The sequence below is a fragment of the Bradysia coprophila genome, unplaced genomic scaffold (assembly GCF_014529535.1).
Source record: "Bradysia coprophila strain Holo2 unplaced genomic scaffold, BU_Bcop_v1 contig_110, whole genome shotgun sequence".
NCBI classification, from domain to species: Eukaryota; Metazoa; Arthropoda; class Insecta; order Diptera; family Sciaridae; genus Bradysia; species Bradysia coprophila.
Window position 1 is genome coordinate 388,660 of NW_023503387.1, and position 16,299 is coordinate 404,958.

A 16,299-nucleotide genomic window follows, 5' to 3' on the forward strand; every position below is an offset into this window, starting at 1 on the left:
TAAAGATAAATGGAAAGTACCTGAGCAATCTCCGCTTCGCTGATGACATTGTACCGATAGCAGCGAATCTAGGTCAGGCTCAGCTTATGCTACAACAGTTAAGTGAAGAGGCAAGCAAAGTTGGCCTCAAGATGAACTTATCGAAAACAAAAGTCATGACCAACATCGGGGACGATAGAGAAATCAACGTTGGTGACACTGTCATTGAACGAGTCGACAGCTATGTATATCTAGGACACAAACTGAAGTTAGGTCTGGACAACCAGACTGCAGAAATAAGACGTAGGATTGGTCTTGCATGGGCAGCGTTCGGAAAACTCAGACTCATTTTCAAAAACAAAATGAATAAGAGTCTGAAACGCAAAGTTTTCGACACTTGTGTCCTTCCAGTGCTCACTTATGGAGCGGAAACGTTAACTTTAACGAAAGCATCCGAAGATAAATTGAAAGTGACACAAAGAGCCATGGAACGGAGTATGCTTGGAATAACACTCAGAGACAGAATGACGAATCAATGGATTCGACAACAAACCAGGGTCGTTGATGTCATGGAAAGAATAGCATCTCTGAAATGGAGCTGGGCGGGACATATTGCAAGAAGGACAGACGAACGTTGGACCAAAAAGATCATGAACTGGCGACCATATAAGAGACGAGCTATAGGTAGACCACCAGAGAGATGGACAAACGGAATTAAGTATATTGCAGGTACAAACTGGCAGCAAATGGCAATGGATCGTACGAAATGGAAAGAAGTTGGAGAGGCCTACATCCAGCAGTGGATAGAAACAGGCTGAAAAAGAAGAAGAACGAATGTAAAGCAGCCGTTCTACTTTCCACCTCCTAACAAAATGGCCGTCGGCCGCCATTTTGGATTTTTGTAAAATCAATTAAATCGGTGAAAATGATACTTACAAAGTCACTGATCAGTGGGAAGTGAGTGGTTACGTGTGTGGTGTGTTTCAAGGATCCCAAATATGGATATCATGTCCGAAGCGATAGCGGAGGACTTGACGCAGTCTAACTTCCAAAAAAAGAACGAAGAAATTTTTTTGAGACGCGGCAACTATATATAGGCGAGAATTTAAGTTTCTTTCCTTTGGCCTGTATCACCACAAATCCTATTCTATCTTATTCGCGCTTCAAATACGAGCAAAACGAGCTATCACTCGACTATGTAACTTTAAAATTGCCGGAGATACATCGTTTTGAAGTTGGTCATTTTCATACAAAATACACCAAATTGACTTTTCCCAAACAATCAAAATCTTTCAACTTACTCTGTATGTTTCTATCTATCTGTCTGTCTATCTATCGACGGTCGATCTCGGAAACTAGTCAGCCAATCTCCATGAAATTTTGCAGGAACCTCAGGGTGGGCATAAAAATGAAAATGTGATACGCCATTACCCCAGGAAAAACCAGAATTTTGTTTTATTGGCCTCGAAGTGGTTTCTGAGTGTGGTTTTCGAGGGTCGGGAACGCGTTTTCGGCTGTAGCTTAGCTGTATTGAAACCTACAGACGCGTGCGACCCATCAAATGAAAGGTATTCGTAACACGATTCGAACAAAAAAATAATTTAAAAAATCGGGGCAGATTCGTTTGAGCTAGAGTGATTAGAGTGACCAAATTTTGAGCTACTCGAGCGTAGGATGAAAGGACTAATATTTTTTTGGGTTATGAGAGATAGAGAATTACTTTCTTCGGCAAAGTCTCAGAGTTTTACGAGTACAACAGAGGGGCATATGTGAAAAATGTCGAAAGTTGGAAATGGGTGGGTCAATTATGTTTTTAGAGGTATTTCTTGAATGGTGACAGATAGAGAGTTACTTTCTTCGGCAAAGTCTCAGAGTTTTACGAGTAGAACAGAGGGGCATATGTGAAAAATGTCGAAAGTTGGAAATGGGTGGGTCAATTGGGGTTTCTTGAATGGTGGCAGATAGAGAATTACTTTCGTCAAATTTTCGATTTTCGTCAAATTTTCTGAATTTCGTCAGATTTTGTAATTTCGTCAAATTTTCGATTTTCGTCAAATTTTCGCATTTCGTCAAATTTCGTCAATTTTTTGAATTTCTTCAAATTTTCAAATTTCTTCAAATTTTCGAATTTTGTCAAATTTTCGAATTTCGTCAAATTTCGTCAAATTTTCAAATTTCGTCAAATTTTCAAATTTCGTCAAATTTTCAAATTTCGTCAAATTTTCGAATTTCGTCAAATTTTCAAATTTTGTCAAATTTTCGAATTTTGTCAAATTTCGTCAAATTTTCGAATTTCGTCAAATTTTCAAATTTCGTCAAATTTTCGAATTTCGTCAAATTTCGACGTCAAATTTTCGAATTTTGTCAAATTTCGTCAAATTTTCGAATTTCGTCAAATTTTCAAATTTCGTCAAATTTTCTAATTTCGTCAAATTTTCAAATTTTGTCAAATTTTCGAATTTCGTCAAATTTCGTCAAATTTTCGAATTTCGTCAAATTTCGTCAAATTTCTTCAAATTTTAAATATTCGTCAAATTTTCGAATTTCGTCAAATTTTCAAATTTTGACAAATTTTCGAATTTCGTCAAATTTCGTCAAATTTTCGAATTTCGTCAAATTTTCAAATTTCGTCAAATTTTCGAATTTCGTCAAATTTCGACGTCAAATTTTCGAATTTTGTCAAATTTCGTCAAATTTTCGAATTTCGTTAAATTTTCAAATTTCGTCAAATTTTCGAATTTCGTCAAATTTCGTCAAATTTTTGAATTTCGTCAAATTTCGTCAAATTTTCGTCAAATTTCATCAAATTTTCGATTTTCGTCAAATTTTTGAATTAAAACTTATAAAAAGCAGTGTTGACTACACTTCTAAAACGACTGATATCCCAACAAAAATCTCTTCGAGAAAAGTGTGACGCAGTCTTTGAAAACCTGATGATGATGAGAAAACCTAAGCCAGCTTGTTTGAACTAATTGGGTGTAAAATTTAATTTTTGCGTAACGAAGCTGAAAGCGTCAACTCTAGCGATATCATTCATTTTAGAAATTGTATTTCAAAGACTGCGTCACACTTTTCTCGAAGAGATTTTTGTTGGGATCTATATATAAATATATATAGCTATATTGAGGTATATAACGGTATAGATAGTTATTTTGAGCTATATACTAGCATATTTATCAGTAAATTGTTTATTTATAGGTAAATATAGATTAATATAGAACTGAGGAAATTTTAGGTCAATTTGAAATTTGTGTTACGTTTGAAAGGAACATCGTACGGGGCTTCGTAATTGCGCTATGCGCAATTTTTAAGACGTACAAATTTCATAAGAATTTTACTTTACCGACGTTTACGGGCGCAGACTTACGGTAAGAGTAGGGCGACGGACGAACTAGGGTCACGTGCGCAATAGATGTACGGGTTTGTCCGGGCCTCAATCGCAGCAAACGCTCCGACTGTTCTGACGGCTCGTTTTATTTTGCGATTTAGTATGGAAATGAAAACAGAAATAGCGATATCTTTGCTGTTTTAAGTGGTTTTTTATATTTTTTTGGACCAAAATGTTTTAAAATGTGTTCGGAATCGATTGGCGAAAAAGCTCTCTCTGACGTATAAATTTATACTACTAATGGCGTGGATTTATACCATCAACAAATTTCGAATCTGAAAAATGGTTGTTTTCACTTTTCTACGAGGATCCGTACAACATTTGTCCCAACATGGAAAGGAAAGTAGTCCATTAAAGGTTAGAGATGAGCGGTTCGATGTTTTGCGAGACCCGATCCGAATTAAATTTTTGAAACACGACATCCCGAAACCCAAAAAAATTGATAGCCGATCTGGCCTGAATTGAATTTTCAAAGGATCCTGCGTGAATTTCAATATTGACCTCAAAACTGACTCATTTCGGCATCTTCAAAAATGGAGAGAAAACATTTAAGTCAAATGCCTGTTTGAGACAAAAAAAAGCTTGCTCCCATCACTTGCATTCACAACACCATGAATTATTGAGCCAGACCATTCAAGTGTTATAAAAAATAACATATCCAAAACTTACGAACATATTAAATGCAACCAACTATTCCTACTACATACATCCTATATATACTTATACAGTGCACAAATGTAACTTATAAAAGCTTATTTTTGGCTATATAGTGCCATTCCACGGAATTAAAGCAATAAAATAGGTGAAATGTTATTTACGATTTTAGTTTTAATAAACTCTGAATACGATGACTATTGCGAGCACTTTGTGCTATTTTTATGAAATTCACTTCGACGCCTCTGAAATGCAGTCTTTTATTTACGTAACAATAAAATAAAATCAATAATGACTTTATGGGGCAGAATTTACGGTCAGTGGTTGACGAAGGAGTTTTCAGTTAGGCAACATATAATACGATCTCGGTGCGACATATAAAGAGTGACAAGATGTAACAATTTACAAACCTGTGTATCTCGATGGATACTGTACGTGGACCAACAGCACGGTTCAACTTGATTAGAGTCTAATCCCCAAAATTCTAATTCTTCTTCGAACAGTGGACCACACACATCGGTCGGATAGTGTAGCTTTCCCGTTCTGTAAAGAAAAATAAAGCTCTTTCTGAAAATGCATGCGAAAATTGCGCTAAGCATATATTGGCGAGGAACGAACGTATGCATACCTATAATAATTTAAAATTTGTGCAAACACACCTGGATGCCTATCAAAAAAATATTCATTCAAAACAGGATCATAGTTAGCAAGATTTTCAGTCAGTCTAGATAAGCGTGTAGCTGGAATTTTTTTCAGCGTAGCTTTGTACGTTTCGTATCTGTGGAAAAAAAAAGTCGGAAGTTAAAAAAGAAAACATATTTATCGTCTCTCGTCAAAAATAACTCAAATATGAGATAGAAGTAAGTAAATAAATAAATAAATTGAAAGGAAGAAAATGAAAAATATGAATGTGCATGGCAAACGGTTTTTCTTTCTTTTATGTGCCTGTTTGCGTTAAGGAAAAAATATAGAAGGTTTGAGTATCAATCTTTACACCCGTACGAACTACAGGAGTCTTATAGGCTCACTATCACATTTGTTACATGTCAAATTGAAAACAATTGGCAACCTGTCTGTCTGATCACACTTTTTTCCCACGTAACGTTAGATGGAGGACTACGTTTGATGTGAGGAACATCGGGGTGTAAGGCTTGCGTGGCTGGCCACATATTTTCGTCTTGATTTTTGCTTTACGCAGACCGTGTTTTTTAAAAATGCTGCAGGAGGAGCTTGTTAGTCGGATTGACGATACTTAGATATGCAAAGGAGGTGTGTTGGAAATGATAATTTACACAATTTAGTGATCAATGCTCTCGGATAGATAATGCAGCCATGAGAGGAATGGGTTATTGTTTTATTCTGTTAATATTCATCATTGGTTTCGGATGTTTAATGAAAGGCACAAATGGAGTGATTTAAAGATACAGCTGCTGCGCATACCATCGTATGGGTCCGTTCTTATGATTTTTCTATGGAAAAAATCTTCTGATTTTCGAGACAGAAATTATGGAAAATAAAAATGCCACAGAAAAGAGTAACTGTGGTTGTAATATATGTCAAGTGGATACCGAACATGCTTGGTTATTAAATTGAATCATTTCCAATGCAGAGTCATCGTAAAACCTTCATGGCAAGGCAGGTATTTGTGAGAGAAAAAAAATGGAATAACAAAATGAGAAAAATTAAATTTTTATTTTCGTTTTTTTTATGTACCGAGATTGAATGAATATAGCAAACGGAATTTAATTTGAATTCTTCGGAGAATATTGAAAACAATCTATCAAATTTAAAATTCCTACGAGACGAGGGAAAAAACGAATTCCACTATTAAACGTTGGTATAGCGCCCAGGAAGGGAGGAAAAAATACGTTTCGGGTTGTTACGTAACAATAATATTTAAATTCGTAAACTTTAAATGAGAAGCCATAAAAGAAACATTTCCCTTGCAAAGAACCTATTTGCGTAATGTTGTTTATAAATAAACTTTCCATTATTCCAATTGTATATTCGGAAAGCCAAAGGCGTATTCAATAAAATAAAATGTGAAATTTGTTGGTTCGTCGGTTTAGGGACCTATATATCGATACATACAGCGTGTGAGGATAATTAGAAAAGATTTTTTTTTGTGAAAACTTACAACTAACTTACAACTGTTCCATTTCTAAGAAATATTTTGTTGAGTCGTTGGGTGGTGAAATCTTTTACGATGTATGATGGTTAATGAGTTTTAAAATTTTAAATGGAGGAAGTAATTTTCATTAACTGAAACCATATAATGCCAAAAAATTATAGTTAAAATTGTGACTGGCGTTTCGCGATTTATTTTTTATTGAATAAATGACCTCGTACACGCGAATGTGTGAAATATATTGCACTTTCCCACTTCAATACAAATCGATGAAAAATCGTTATTTTACGCCCAAATATCACAGACCTGGAATCCCTGAATTGACTTGGAACATCGATGACTTTTGAAACTCTGACCAATCTAAAATTGTGTTTTCTAAAAATGAACACCCTGTAACTTTCTATAAAAGAGAAATTTCCATTTTTGTCAATTGAAAAATTTCAATTTTTCTTTGAATTCGCCCCCATTTCAAATTTTTCGGAAAGAACTCTGCATCGAGTTCACGTCCATTTTTAATTTTTAGTTTCTGGGAGCAGACTATTCGGACCTATTTCCGAAATTACAAAGATTTGAAAAAATTTGAGATTGGTGTTCTATTTTTGAAAAAGATTCGCACGAGTCTTTTCTGATGTTTTTAGCCCCGTACGAAGTACGAAGGGGCTTATAGGATTACGATGCCGTGTGTAATTGATGGAATTCGAAGCAGACGGTAAGGGCAAAATGTTTGCCTATGTTCATAGATGACGAATCCGCAATAAAAATTTGGGCCGTCTGTCCGTCTGTCTGTCACGTCGATATCTTGAGTAAATCAAATCCGATTTCAAAGTTTTTTTTTTCCCTGAAAGATAGTCAAAATAGTGAGGCTAAGTTCGAAGATGGGCGATTTTGGGTCGACCCCTCCCGAGCTGGTAGCTGGGAGCTGGGGCCCCATAAGTGATTTAACGTTTTCCGAAGATATCTCTGGCCATTTAAATGATACACTTGTAAGTGATTACAATACCGATCGACGAAAAAAAAGTTTTTGGAAATTGGATGACCGACTCGTGAGTTAGACCCCTTGGTGTGAACTAGGTACAGGGCGGCACGCCGTTTTTGCTTGTAGGCTGGCCAAATTTGAACGGATTAAGATAGATTTTGCTTTATTAGATAGATATTGACCGTACCAATCCGGGAAAAAATTTATGAAATTCGGTTTACCGGAGCGTGAGCTAGGTCTCTTGGAGTGAGCTTATATGAGGCTACTCGGCCGTACAGTGAAGGTGGTGGTTTTTTGTTAATATCTCGAGTAAAATTTGACCGAATTTCATGAATTTTTAGCCCCGTACGAAGTACAAAGGGGCTTATAGGATTACGATGCCGTGTGTAATTGATGGAATTCGAAGCAGACGGTAAGGGCAAAGTGTTTGCCTATGTTCATAGTTGACGAATCCGCAATAAAAATTTTATCTGTGCGGCTGTCTGTCACGTCGATATCTTGAGTAAATCAAATCCGATTTCAAAATTTTTTTTTCCCTGAAAGATAGTCAAAATAGTGAGGCTAAGTTCGAAGATGGGCATATTCGGGTCGGCCCTTCGTGAGTTAGGGCCACCTAAGTGATTTAAGGTCTTTTGGTGATATTTATGGCAAAATTAACGATGGAAATGTAAATGACACGGCAAATGATAGGTATTGTCAATACCAATCCAGGATTTTTTTTTTTTTAAATCGGGTGAGTGGACCGTGAATTAGGGCCTTAGAAGGGAAATGCTACTAGGGCCCTATGTGTATTTTACATAGAACTCGAGTAAATTTCATCCGTTTTTCGTAATTTTTGTTTGATTTGAAAGGTAATCAAAGGCCGAATAGAATGTTGTTGAAAAAAAAATTAAATTTGGGTCCTTGGACTAAGGCCACTACTAGGGCCCTATGTGTATTTTACATAGAACTCGAGTAAATTTCATTTGTTTTTCGAAATTTTTGTTTTATTTGGAAGGTAATCAAAGGCCGAATAGAATGTTGTTGAAAAAAAATTAAATTTGGGCCCTTGGACTAGGGCCACTACTAGGGCCCTATGTGTATTTTACATAGAACTCGAGTAAATTTCATTCGTTTTTCGTAATTTTTGTTTCATTTGGAAGGTAATCAAAGGCCGAATAGAATGTAGTTGAAAAAAATTTTAAATTTGGGTCCTCGGACTGAGGCCGATACTAGGCCCTATGAGTATTTATACTCAAAAAATTAAAATCTTAGGGCGATTTGAAATTTTTGTTATATTTGAAAGGAACGTCGTACGGGCTTCGTAATTGCGCTATGCGCAATTTTTAAGATGTACACATTTCATAATAATTTTACTTTAACTACATTAACCGGCGCAATAGGCTTACGGTCAAAGTAGGGTGACAGACGCACTAGGGTCACGTACGCAATAGATATACGGGTTTGTACGGGGCTCAGTCGCAGCAAACGCTCCGACTGTTCTGATGGCTCGTTTTTGTTTGAAAGATACTAACGAATGTAAAGCAGCCGTACTATTCCACCTATTAACAAAATGTCCATTTTGGATATTTGTAAAAACAATATAAATCGATGAAAATGATAATTACAAAGTCACTGATCAGTGAAAAGTGTAGTTTGTGTTACATTTGAAAGGAACGTCGTACGGGGCTTCGTAATTGCGCTATGCGCAATTTTTAAGACGTACACATTTCATAAGAATTTTACTTTACCGACGTTTACGGCCGCAGTTACGGTAAGAGTAGGGCGACGGACGAACTAGGGTCACGTGCGCAACGGGTTTGTACGGGGCTCAGTCGCAGCAAACGCTCCGACTGTTTTGACGGCTCGTTTACCTATATTTTTTACATTCTTTTTAATTTCGCATTAAGTCCTGAAATAAATTTGTAGAAACATATTTAATCTTAATTGCAGAACGTTCGAGTAAATACCAAAAGTATGTTTCGCTTTGAAAATATTTTCAATTAGATTCCTACACTCGCGGAATTTTGAAAACCGACACATTTTCTGTTTCGTGGTTTACTGGTTTTTTGTAAATTTTGCATGTATTTTTATATGGAGAAATCAGAAACTCAAGTAAAACACAGAAACAGAAAATGTGTCGGTTTTCAAAATTCCGTGTGTGTAAGATGACTTCATCAACTTTTACATTAATTTAATCTTCTTGGTTTCATATGAAAGTAAATCCAAATAACTTAGTTGAAAAAAGACTGACTGAATGACTGTACAATGTAGACTGTATGTTAACAGTGCTATAATGTATAAAATGAATTTTAAAGGAGAAGAGGAAAAAAGTTTTAAATATAAAGTGTAATTGTGGCAATTGCTTCGAAAAGAAGATTTGAACTTTTCCTCATTCAGCATTTAAATGTAATCAATTATTCCAAGTAAGACTCTCTGCACGGATCTTATAGTTTCATATCAGTTCAACAAAATTTGTATTTACATGCCTTTGTTTTACCTAGGGTCGAAAGTGGCTTATTACACACCTAGAAAGTTGGTTTAGCTTGAAAATCATGTAAGGTCCATTACATAACTGGGGATAAAAAGTTGAAAAGACTCGTTGTGTGTTTATTGACCTTGGTCTCGCCTCGGACCGACAAAATTCACACGAAAACTCTTCTTTTCAACCTTTTATCTCTTGTTACGTAATAGTATTTTACATGACTAGGGATAAAAAGATGAAAAGTAGAGTTTTCGTGTGAATTTTGTTGATCCGAGGCGAAGCCGAGGTCAATAAACACACGAAAACGAGACTTTTCATTTTTATCCCGAGTTATGTAATGGATTAATGTAATGTTATGTAATGTAAAAAACAATTAAAAATTAATGTGAAAGGCTTAGTACATAGATGTGAAACCTCGAAACTACGCTAACTTCGATTGCAAAGTGTAGCGATATACTGTTTAGTTTTATGCAATGTATGAATTTCACTTCTTTATATATATTACACACTTGTCACGAAGAAATTGGGGCTTGCCGAGACTGATAGTGACAAGTGTGTACTCTATTTTATCACATAAACAAAAATGAGACAACAACATAGACCTGAAGTGTAATTTTTGAATTAAACTTCTAGTGAAGTAATTTTGACATCCGAACATCGCTCGTATGTGATAAATGGATTTAGTTTCTTCTTCTTTGAAGTTCAAATGTTAAACTCATTTGTAATTAAAAATTATTACCAAAAGGAAATACTGTTTTGCACACGTAAAAACTGTCACTTTCGTATTCAAGCTATTCTTGCTGTTATTTCAAATGGCAAATGAGAGAAATCCCATTTATGAGCAAATGGAGAGCAGGGGCAACATTTACGTTTACAAAACAGTACTGTCAACTAATTATTTACATAAATAATGTTTGCCTGGCTATATGTTTTCGAAAGCCAGGACTCTAAAAATTTGGATAAAATTTCTGTGAAAAGTTATTCACCCCCGGTCTTTTTAATGACATAGTGAAGACGATGTTGACAATGTTGTCAATTTTTTACATTAAGATTATAATATCTTATGTCAATAAAGTTTTCTATCTATGGCGGCAAAGAAAATATTTCGGTAGGAGACTTAATGAGTATAAATGAAAAAAAAACGAGCCATCAGAACAGTCGGAGCGTCTGCTGCGACTGAGCCCCGTACAAACCCGTATATCTATTGCGTACGTGACCCTAGTGCGTCTGTCACCCTACTTTGACCGTAGACCTATTGCACCCGTAAACGTAGTTGAAGTCAAATTATTATGAAATGTGTACATCTTAGAAATTGCGCATAGCGCAATTACGAAGCCCCGTACGACGTTCCTTTCAAATAAAACAAAAATTTCAAATAGCCCTAAAATTTTAATTTATTTAGTATAAATACACATAGGGCCTAGTATCGGCCTCAGTCCGAAGATCCAAATTTATTTTTTTTTTTCAACTACATTCTATTCGGCCTTTGATTACCTTCCAAATGAAACAAAAAATACGAAAAACGGATGAAATTTGCTCGAGTTATATTCAAAATACACATAGGGCCCTAGTAGCGGCCTTAGTCCGAGGACCCAAATTTAATTTTTTTTCAACAACATTCTATTCGGCCTTTGATTACCTTCCAGATGAAACACAAATTACGAAAAACGGATGAAATTTGCTCGAGTTATATGTAAAATACACATAGGGCCCTAGTAACGGCCTTAGTCCAAGGACCCAAATTTAATTTTTTTTCAACAACATTCTATTCAGTGTTCGATTATCTTTCAAATGAAACAAAAATTACGAAAAACGGATGAAATTTACTCGAGTTGTATGTAAAATACACATAGGCCTAGTATCGGCCTCAGTCGGATCCAAATTTATTTTTTTTTCAACTACATTCTATTCGGCCTTTGATTACCTTCCAAATGATACAAAAATTACGAAAAACGAATGAAATTTACTCGAGTTCAATGTAAAATACACATAGGGCCCTAGTAGTGGCCTTAGTCCAAGGACCCAAATTTAATTTTTTTTCAACAACTTTCTATTCGGCGTTCGATTACCTTCCAAATGAACCAAAAATTACGAAAAACGGATTAAATTTACTTGAGTTCTATGTAAAATACACATAGGGCCCTAGTAGCTTTTCACTTCTAAGGCCCTAACTCACGGTCCACTCACCCGATTTTAAAAAACTTTTTTTTCCTGGATTGGTATTGACAATACCCATCATTTGCCGTGTCATTTACTTTTCCATCGTTTATTTTGCCATAAATATCACCAAAAGACCTTAAATCACTTAGGTGGCCCTAACTCACGAAGGGCCGACCCGAATATGCCCATCTTCGAACTTAGCCTCACTATTTTGACTATCTTTCAAATTTTTTGAAATCGGATTTGATTTACTCAAGATATCGACGTGACGGACAGACGGACAGACGGACAGACGGCCCAAATTTTTATTGCGGATTCGTCATCTATGAACATAGGCAAACACTTTGCCCTTACCGTCTGCTTCGAGTTCCATCAATTACACACGGCATCGTAATCCTATAAGCCCCTTCGTACTTCGTACGGGGCTAAAAATAGAGAGAGAGAGAGAAAATCGTAAAAACAAATGACTTCAATTTAAATAAAAAATTATCCCAAAACTAGAAAATAAATTTTTCAAATCCAGCGGTTAACAAATAAAAATTAATTTTCATTATTTGAATTAGGTGCTGTTCGCATAGTTTGTACCTGATACCACCCACATTAAGAATAATGCGGTTTTCGCCATCCATAGCTTCCGTTCAACGTTCGTTGTAGGGACGCCGATGTCATGCCATTTTTCTCTTCACTCTGGGTAAGTGTTGCTGTCAACCTTTTTTTTATGCAAATTAAGTACGTTCGTTTTACACGGACAAGGAAAAACAATTTCTCGCACGTTGTTGTTAACCAATGACATGGATGTTTTTTTTTCTGTTTTACGCTTTAGTTCTCTTTGGGTTTTATGTGATGGTGTTTGCGATGATTGTTGCAAATCTGAAAGCTAAATATTTATGTGTTTGTTACTGTCTGGCATTTCAAACAATAAATTACATGTTTAAGATAGTTAAAAATTGTTTAAATGGAAAACGCTCTTTTCTCTCAAAAACAATGCTTACCAAAAAATGAACATCGAAAACACTGATAAATATTTTATAACAAGTAGATGCCAGAGAATGAACATGTGAATCGTAGCTGGTGCCTATGTGAGAGAATGGAACCAATTTTCTGTCCCATTAGTACCAGCTGACAATTATAACTTGCCACGGGCCTACCAACTTATCATTTCTCGCCACACCAGTACCAAATTTTTTATTTCTCTGGTACAGAATATAGAAGAACTAAGTCGATAATTGTGCACTTCTTGTAAGAATACATTCAGAAGTGTTTTTGCGGGACATTGAAGCAGTTGACGTTTAGATTATCCGACTTTCGGGTGAAGTCAAGTATAGCGCCATGTTTCTTCGATACAGGACGAAAAATATTCAATATTCGGTCTGTCTCCGTTTGCATGTAGGTCAGCGCGTGTGGAAATTTTGTTTTCTTCCCGGTATCCGAAGAAAATTTCCCGGTATCTAAAATCATAAATTTGATTTTTCGCCACATATTTTTCCCGATTTTTTCGATTTCCCGGTACCTAAAGAATTTTTCTGAAAACTTCCCGGTATGCAGGATACCGCGGATAGCGTGAATTTCCACACACGAGTCACGTAAACAGATGACCATGAACACCATTCAACTTTGCCTTCCATTTGAAAATTCATTTTAATTCACTGGTTTTTGTTTTACTGTTATGTAAACGGATGAACCATTTTCTAAGCGGAGTGATTGCGATTCGAGCTTAAGAATTCAAATTTTGAAGGAATGAGCGCAAGAAAAAAAAGAGCTTAAATAGTTATATCGGAACCGAAAGTATCGCCTTTACTAGTTGGTATAAAAATAAAAAATAAAAATATTTAAAAGAGAAATACTTGAACCTAAAATACTTTTATTATACATGCATTTGTATGGGATGGGTAATATTATCAAGAAACGACAGATAAAAATAACAACCTACATTCTGGGTCAATGTGAATGCTCCTGCTCCATACAGAAATATTTTCAACAGTTTTATTGAATCATATTTTGGTTATCCCTTTTTTATTAGATATTGTATATCCATAAGTATACCACATATTGAATGTATATGTAATAGGCAGTAAGTGCAATATAAAATGTTCGTATCCTGTCAAGTGAAATATATTTTATCCACTGTAATGTCAAAATGTTAATAATTGATATCCCTGTTTCAGTATCTAAATGGAGTACATTTACTCACTGACAGATCCATATCAGTGCGTAAATTGAAATATCCGTGCGCAAATCTAATATTACTATTGGTATTGGTATGTGATAGTTACCAAGGCTCTGAGAGAACATGTTAAGACACTTCTGAGTTGATCACGACACACAAATTTTGACAAATAGATGATTTTTATTGAACAAACTTATTGCAGATTGTTTGAAATGTTCTTCTTCTTCTTCTTCTTTTTCAGCCTGTTTCTATCCACTGCTGGATGTAGGCCTCTCCAACTTCTTTCCATTTCGTACGATCCATTGCCATTTGCTGCCAGTTTGTACCTGCAATATTCTTAATTCCGTTTGTCCATCTCTCTGGTGGTCTACCTATAGCTCGTCTTTTATATGGTCGCCAGTTCATGATCTTTTTGGTCCAACGTTCGTCTGTCCTTCTTGCAATATGTCCCGCCCAGCTCCATTTCAGAGATGCTATTCTTTCCATGACATCAACGACCCTGGTTTGTTGTCGAATCCATTGATTCGTCATTCTGTCTCTGAGTGTTATTCCAAGCATACTCCGTTCCATGGCTCTTTGTGTCACTCTCAATTTTTCTTCGGATGCTTTCGTTAAAGTTAACGTTTCCGCTCCATAAGTGAGCACTGGAAGGACACAAGTGTCGAAAACTTTGCGTTTCAGACTATTATTAATTTTGCTTTTGAAAATTAGTCTGAGTTTTCCGAACGCTGCCCATGCAAGACCAATCCTACGTCTTATTTCTGCAGTTTGGTTGTCCAGACCTAACTTCAGCTTATGTCCTAGATATACGTAGCTGTCGACTCGTTCAATGACAGTGTCACCAATTTTGATTTCTCTATCGTCCCCGATGTTGGTCATGACTTTTGTTTTCGATAAGTTCATCTTGAGGCCAACTTTGTTTGCCTCTTCACTTAACTGTTGTAGCATAAGCTGAGCCTGACCTAGATTCGCTGCTATCGGTACAATGAAATGTTCACTTGATAGAAACTTTTTTTTTTCAAGTTGACATTTCAAACAATCTGTAATGACTGTGTTCAACAAAATGTATTTATTTGTTAAAATTTGTGTGTCACCCAGCTTCGTTAATGTCTTAATGTTATATACGTGGTATGTAACCAATATATAAGTATCTGCACACTAATTTCGCAGAAGAATGCTACTGCGATCATGTGCAACAGGATTCTGTGTTAGTTAAGGATTGATGTGTTTTTGCATGAAAATTGTGAATATTTTTCTGCTGTTACGTGTCTATAAATGGGTGCGCACCACTTAGTAGTAAAATAGCTATTTATTCAATTGTACATATCTGTTCATGCGCTACATGTTTCGCCGTTTCGCATTCATTTTTTGGAATTTTCACAGTGTTTATACAGTGTTTAATTAAATCCATTGAAGAAACTCTGAATAATAGCACCGAAACTGACCTTGCCATCACTCAATTTTGACAAATAGATACAACTCATCACAGATTGTTCCGAATTTCCAACAATCTGCAATGAGTGTGTTCAATAAAAAGCATCTATTTGTCAAAACTTGTGTATCACCGCATTCGGTGAACTCAGGAGTGTCTTAACCTGTTCTTTCAGAACCTTGCAAAGACACTCCTCTTGCCTTTTTTTGATAACCATTGTACCATTATACGCCAAAGTTAGCTTGGTTGCTTGAGAGTGCTTTGCTGAAAAGCAAAAAAATCTGACTGGTCGTTAAATAATAAGAGATATTAAAATTGGACTAGCCCGAGGTGACTGGCGGTGCTATCACAAAAGTAAGTTATGCCTTTTAAAGTAGTTGCAAAAGTTGTTACAATTTTTTTTTCGACGACTTCAGGCGGCTTCCAGTCTTTGGAAGTAGTTGAAAAACAAGTCACAAACACATTTTCCTTTTACGAATTTTGAAGCTTCTTCAGGCGGATAAACAGTGATTGCTTATTCTATTCGCTCTATTTCTCTAACGTCTTCCATACATGAGAGTAGCGGCTCTCTTTACATTTATTCCACTCCACTGTGTTAGGTCCTTAAAGTTTAGTAGACTGAAATTTTCATGTCTTTTTTTACCATGTTAAATTTCAGTCTACTAAAAAGCGCTGTATTTTGTCTAATTGTTTTGAAATTTGATTATACACGCAAAGAAATAAAGAACGATCTATTCTGTTAGTCACAAACAAGATGGACAAATGTGTCTGCTGTCGACAACACTCTATTTCGCTTCAACTTAATAGAATATTGATAGACAGCAAGACAGCTCGTAAATACAAAGGTATGAAGTGTGTCCTAAACATATACTGTACACCCAATTGTTACTGAGTACAATCAAATTTGTCCCATTATGGTCGGTATCTTAAACAATGCAGTATGCTGTATGC

At 35.8% G+C, this 16,299-nt stretch overlaps 1 protein-coding gene across 2 annotated transcripts in view; it reads right to left on the reverse strand.

The window, feature by feature from the left end:
• Positions 1-16,299, reverse strand: part of LOC119073038 (potassium voltage-gated channel protein Shaw-like) — a 173,350-nt gene that overhangs the window by 79,415 nt on the left and 77,636 nt on the right. For both annotated transcript variants that reach the window (XM_037178356.1, XM_037178355.1), the window contains 3 exons: positions 12,335-12,626; positions 4,650-4,799; positions 4,432-4,564 (listed from right to left, as the gene is read on the reverse strand). In XM_037178356.1, the coding sequence (XP_037034251.1) occupies positions 4,432-4,564; positions 4,650-4,799; positions 12,335-12,378 (327 nt within the window). In that variant the 5' untranslated portion in view covers positions 12,379-12,626. The remainder of the gene's footprint in view (positions 1-4,431; positions 4,565-4,649; positions 4,800-12,334; positions 12,627-16,299) is intronic.